At 39.1% G+C, this 6,000-nt stretch overlaps 1 protein-coding gene across 6 annotated transcripts in view; it reads left to right on the forward strand.

Moving 5' to 3' along the window:
- Positions 1 to 3,873, forward strand: part of YLPM1 (YLP motif containing 1) — a 41,307-nt gene extending 37,434 nt beyond the window's left edge. For 4 of the 6 annotated variants that reach the window (XM_064149688.1, XM_064149694.1, XM_064149704.1 and 1 more), the window contains 3 exons: positions 970 to 1,100; positions 2,848 to 3,028; positions 3,468 to 3,873. In XM_064149688.1, the coding sequence (XP_064005758.1) occupies positions 970 to 1,100; positions 2,848 to 2,994 (278 nt within the window). In that variant the 3' untranslated portion in view covers positions 2,995 to 3,028; positions 3,468 to 3,873. Of the gene's footprint in view, positions 1 to 242; positions 799 to 969; positions 1,101 to 2,847; positions 3,029 to 3,467 lie in introns of those variants that run through there. The other 2 variants (XM_064149712.1, XM_064149729.1) reach the window with 2 other exon arrangements.
- The last annotated feature ends 2,127 nt before the right edge of the window (positions 3,874 to 6,000 follow it).

The raw sequence follows: 6,000 nt of genomic DNA on the forward strand, positions 1-6,000 counted from the left end.
ACTGCAAATGGTTTGCTGAATATAGCTGCCAAACTTAGTGTTCCTTCTGCATATGCTAGGATTGTTGGTTTATAAACTGGTAGAAGATGTTTACAGGAATGGTAGGATTCCCTTTGAGTCATAAAGCCACTTTTCATTTTCATGCTCTGTTGTTCGTAACCTTACAATAAGTACTTCATCTCCTTTGCAAAAGCAGTGTGCCACATCATCTCAAGAAGGTGTTGTTTTTTCACTGAAAATAGGTGTCCAAGGAGGAACAAAATTTTAGAACCTAGGAATGGGATTGTTTTTCCTCATGCCTTATCGGTTCAGTAAGAAAAAGAAGAAAATTATGACTGTTGGACAGAAATGCTGCTCAGATATTCATGAATGACCTCTTACACCGTGAAACAAGATTCTAAGATCATTTTTTTCCCAGCCCTGGAGGATTTTTCAAGTGTGTTTTCCTCGTTTGGAAAGACAGAGAAAGAGGGATCAGGGTCTCCAAGGAGCCTTTTGTTTTGCAGAAGCAGTATCTCAGAACTTGTCTTTAACTCATAAGATCATCGCTTGTTGCCTGATGCTGCCTGTATGCCACATTTGACACAATGTTAGACCCCAAAAATGCTTTAGTGTTGTGTTCAAATACAGAAGGGTGGATCTGTGTTCTCTAGCTGTTGGTGGCTGTATTGTAACCATAAGGGCAGACTCCATATAGTATAAGCATCCAGAAGAGCAAGCTTTTCTCCCTCGTACCAGCAACAAGACTGTTATTACCACACACTTGATTGTGAAAGATCAATAAAGCTTGAAAATGGTGTTGAGTCTTCTCTAGTTTATTTCAACTCTCATCATTTCACCTGTCAAGAGAAGCTGGATGTGCAAGTTCTTCTGCTCATTCTTTTGAGATTTTTTTCCACTCTCATCTTGTTTGTATGAATGATAGACGAAAATTCTCCTTTAACTCTGAGGCTCTGTGTTTGTTCTCAGACAAGCTGGATGGTTTGCGGACTGGTGCTAAAAGGAAACGTGACTGGGAAGCAATTGCCAGCAGAATGGAAGATTATCTACAGCTTCCAGATGACTATGACACTCGTGCTTCTGAACCTGGAAAGAAAAGGGTAATAAATTTTCCAATGACTTACCATCTCTATAGAACAGTCTCTGGGAAAAAAGCGTTCATATCAAAACATTCTGTGTCTTATCAATACAGCAGTTTCACTGACTCAGTTTTCATTGTGCTGTTCCATTACATTCTGTAAGAAAATATGCTGGAGAGGACAGTCTTCCAGGGGTAAAAAAAATAATGATGATGAAATGAGGAACAGTAGATAATAAACTATGCCTGGCATAGATTTTGAGATTGGAAATGGTATCGTATCCTGTTTCTTGCCAGGGTAGATGGTGCACTTCATTTCAGAGGAACTTGTCGAGTCCTTAAGCTGTACATGTTGTGATGAGATAATGTGATGTACAGGGCAAATTCCAAGACAAGATGATGTTTCATTAAACTACTTTTCATTGTTAGGTTTTATAGGAAGTAGGCAGAGAAAGCAGTACACCGTTCTTAGAGTCAAAAAGATTCAGCTGAGGAATGCATCAGCTGTGCAGGTTTTATATCAGTTAAGTTTTTTTGCTGTTACCTCCTGTATATACCATGCATAAAGCTTGGGAGGTGGAGTATAAGAGATTGACTTCAACCTTTTATATGTAGTTCTGCTCTGAACACAAAATGCTGCATCTTCAAATACCATTGTGGAAAAAAGTGGCAATAAAACCAAAGAGAAAGATGAAAGAGAGGTAGTAGGAAGAGGTAATAGTTTTTTGATTTGGTTTGGGAGGGGTTTGTCCCCAGAATGGAAAGAGCAGCTTTTGCCATTAGAAGTAATATTTGTTAATGGTTGACGTTTGGGCTTTGTTTTGTTCCGTAATGTCTAATAGAAATCATGAGTAGTACTGGACAGCGCGCTTGAGAGAAATGGAGATACTAAGCCATTGGCAGAGGAAGTCAAGGTGGAAGAAAGCTGGCAGTGCTTGTCAGCAGAGATGTCTGAGGAAGTCCAGGTAGAATGTGGAAAAGGGAGGTGCTGACAGAAAGGTGATAAAGCTGTATCCCCAGGTAACAAATCAACCTGAGTGGGACTGATCAGGGAGGAACTCCTTCACATACCGTTTTGGGTTTTTTTTTGTCCTCCAGCTAAGTTTTTTGGCTTTGTAGCCCTTCATCATCACCTCCCTCACATTGGTATCTGGGTTTGTGACTGAAGTGACTGGATGTGTTTGAATAGAATGAATGCAGGTGATCTGCTTGGCCATGATGAGCCACAGAGCAGATGGATGCAGCTGGAAAGATGGAAGATAACAAATGCATGAGGAAGTGTAAAGATTTGGTAGGAAAAAAGTAAATAGAAATGTATCACAAAGGGAAGCAAACTGTCCCTCATTCACTCACTCATTGCTGAGTTGCTCTTTCTGTAATTTCATAGTCATCTTTCTATACAACTGAAAGGCAGGTTGGACAGAGAATGAAGAGACTAAAGGAATCTTTGATAATTTTTCTTACAGAAACTGTTGATTTGAACAGAGAAGTAATTGTAGTTAATTTTACTTCATCTCTCAGAATTACATCATTAAAATTCTAATTAGCTGTACCTTCTACTTTGTGAAACATCTGGATAGTGAATTCAAAATAATGTAACTGGTGTAGTTTCTATCTCTACCCACTGGGAAACAAATTACTGCCTATTCATTTGCATGAAAATGAGTTCAGCTTAGAATATTCATACTCTTTGTTTTCTGCTATGGAAAGTCTACACTTGTCTCAGGATGTCTTAAGAGATTGTCCTACTGATAGTATGTTCTCCCTAGGTGCGGTGGGCAGACCTAGAAGAGAAAAAAGATGCAGACAGGAAAAGGGCCATTGGTTTTGTCGTTGGACAGACAGACTGGGAGAAGATAACAGATGAAAGTGGTCATCTTGCTGAGAGAGCCCTCAATCGCACCAAGTATATATGAAAAAAGTGGTTGAATGGAATTTTGTGCCTTTAAGGTAGGTATTCAGTCTTCATGTGTGTTTATGGCCTTGGTTTTTGTTCTTGTTGGGGGAGGGGGGGTTGATTGTTTGGCTTTGTTTGCATGGTGTGGTTTGTTTGGGTTTTCTTGTTGTTTGGGTTTTTTTTTTTAAGAGTCGTGGTTGCAGTTCAAGTTCTCCCAGACAAAATTATTTGATTTGGAGTCTTGTTTAACAGTTGTCAGCTGTGACCCATGTCAGTGGGCATCCTCCTGTACAGCATCTAAAAATAGAAGGAGGAATTTTGGTTTATAAATCTCCAAACCTTATTAACAGGAAGGTTGTTTTCATTAAAAGAGGAGGTTAGGTTAACTGTATGCCTAGTCTTGTCAAGTTTAGCTTTCGCTTATTGTATCTTATCTCTGACCACATTAGTTGCAGTTTTACTTGGTGTAACAAACTTTTCCTTTCTTTACAGGCCATTTGCTCTGAGAAGTGAACCAAGGTGTCATGAGCATCCTTGCATGGGTCATGTCACTCTCACCTTCACAGTTGTTTGTTTTTTTTCCTTTGTTACTTTAGTTTCAGCAGTTTTCTTGAGATATTGGCAGATAACCAGCGCCCTCGAGTAAAACAACGAATCCCACTGCTCCTAAGTGAGAGAGACAGTTTACTTTTTAATATTTTTGGAGGGGAGGGAGGGGGAGGGCCAGTAGTTTTAGCTGCTGTTTGTGGGATAAAAGTGGAAGGATTAGACAGACGTCACCTCCACTGTACCGTCACAGAATGTTCATCACCTTTTGCTTTGTGGGCGTTTTATACTGTATGTACCTTATAGCTTATTGTATTAGGAAGCAGAACAATAAATTTCACTATAAACTCTGTGTTCTTGGTGGACCATATAGCATGTTTTTTGTTTGATGTTCTACGTGTGGTCTGTATTCACGTCCTGACAGTGCTCAGAACCGTCCTTATCTGAAAGAGGTGCTGTGCTCATATTCTGGAATGTGTCCTATCTTTCTAGGTTTGCCACCTACTTTTCTCCTCGTAGACAACTCCATTAAAGCTCCAGGTTTTGCTGGTCTTTAGAAGTCATACCATTCTCATGCTTCCTGGACAGCAGGAGTGATCATTATTTTTTGGATGCTAGTTTCTCAGTTATATCAAATTCCCATTACTATGTGAGTATAAATTCTATCGGATGGCTCTGAAATATTCAAGGTAGTAATGCATGAAAAACATGAATGCTTAACTTGAAAACAGGTCTCTGGAGAGCAGCCCAGAAAATGCATTTTGGTCTTGCTACATCTTTTAGTCAACATCAATCCCTGTCAGGGTATTTTCATTCCATTCATAAGTTTACTGTGTCATAGAGAAGCATCATTGAAAGAAGGACCAGAGACTGGAAATTATACCTTCCTGTTCCTTTAACAAATGTGTTTAACTTGCTAAAAAAGGTAAATGAATAGCAGTCCACACCATTAAGATTAAGTTCTTCACAGGTGCTGCACAGCACCAGGTTTCTTCTATCCTCTCAGATTCTGAAGCAAAGACCTTGTGTTAACCTTGTAACCAGGCAAGATGTTTACATCAAAAATAACTGCTGTTGTACTGGTGAATTCAAATTTTCTCCTGGTCTAAAGGAAGAAAACAAAGTACTGAATTCCTTTCTCTGCCATTCTTTGTTGCTCTGCTGAATTACTACATTTCAGTTTGCGTCTAGGTGGGCAAATCAAAAAGTTCTTGTGGTGGTGGTATTTCATGCTATTAAAGGAGAGCAGTGATGCTAATAGATGGGTTGTTTGCCATCCTGATGTTTTGGTTTATTGGGTGTTTCTCAGCCTTGTCTGTGGTGAGTGAAAGCTCTTTGGTAAATGGGGGCACAGCTGAACTTGTGTTATGCCCTGAATGCTTAATTCCAGAAAGTCAAGCTCTCTGAATGCAGCTTTTTTTTTTGAATGGAAGGTAATTAAATATACACAAAGCATAAATGCTTTCTTTTTCTTTGAAATGTTGCTGAGTGCTGTTTGAATTCTGACTGAGAGTTATTGACAGTTATCAAGCAGTAAGTGCTATGTATTGCTGCAGAAATTAGGCAAGCTGTGTTTCAGGAAAGTTAATCTTTCAGGTATGCGTAAAATGGGTTTCAGTCTATCCTCAGCTGTCCATTCTAAAGCTGGAGTTCTTGTGGCACATCATGGTTAGAACTTGATGCTGTTTCTTGATTTTTAGGAACCAGTAATGATTTTCTGTGTATTTAGTAATACATCTGAACCAGATCCTTTTCTAACATTTTCCTTTCTACACCAAGCAATATTTCTGCAGCATGCAAATGGATAGCATATGGCAGAACTGTTTGTATTGCTTACTGGTTTTAACAATTCTGGAAAATACTGTAGCAGATAACACCCAGAGGGGTCCCACTGTTTATTCTGTAGAATTAAAGAGAGTGGAACAGAGAATACATATAAAGTTACACTTGTCTCTGATGAGAACAGAGAGAAGCTGTATCAATCTTCAAGTTTAGGGCATAATTCCAGTTATGAAAACATACTGTTGCAGACTTTCAGACTGATAAGAAAAGGTGGAAGAGCTTGCAGGTTTTTTTGTTGTTGCTATTTTCCCGGTTCCCTGAAGTCCAGACCTTTTCCTTTTCTGTAGTACAGAAACATTCCGTAACTTTTGCCCTTTTTTTTCAGCTGATTTGAATGTTTAGCAGCTTAAGTCTTCATCTCCTTGATGAAAATTGGCTTTCAGAGAAAACAGCTTATGCCAGAAGTGCAGTGTGTAACAGATTCTATGTTTTCTGGTCCTTCAGTGAATGAAGAACAAGCGAAAAGAAAAAAGTCATTGTCACTGCTGACAGAACTGAAAATAGCTAAGTTGTCCTATGCTTGGCTCATGGTCAGAGGCTGGTGACTAGTGATACTGGTTTTGTCTGGAAAAATCCTTCACTACAGAATGCAGCAAGTTTTGATCCTGATTTAGTTCTTACTTCTTGATGATATTGG

This window comes from Pogoniulus pusillus, chromosome 1, assembly GCF_015220805.1.
Source record: "Pogoniulus pusillus isolate bPogPus1 chromosome 1, bPogPus1.pri, whole genome shotgun sequence".
In the NCBI taxonomy this organism is placed as follows: domain Eukaryota; kingdom Metazoa; phylum Chordata; class Aves; order Piciformes; family Lybiidae; genus Pogoniulus; species Pogoniulus pusillus.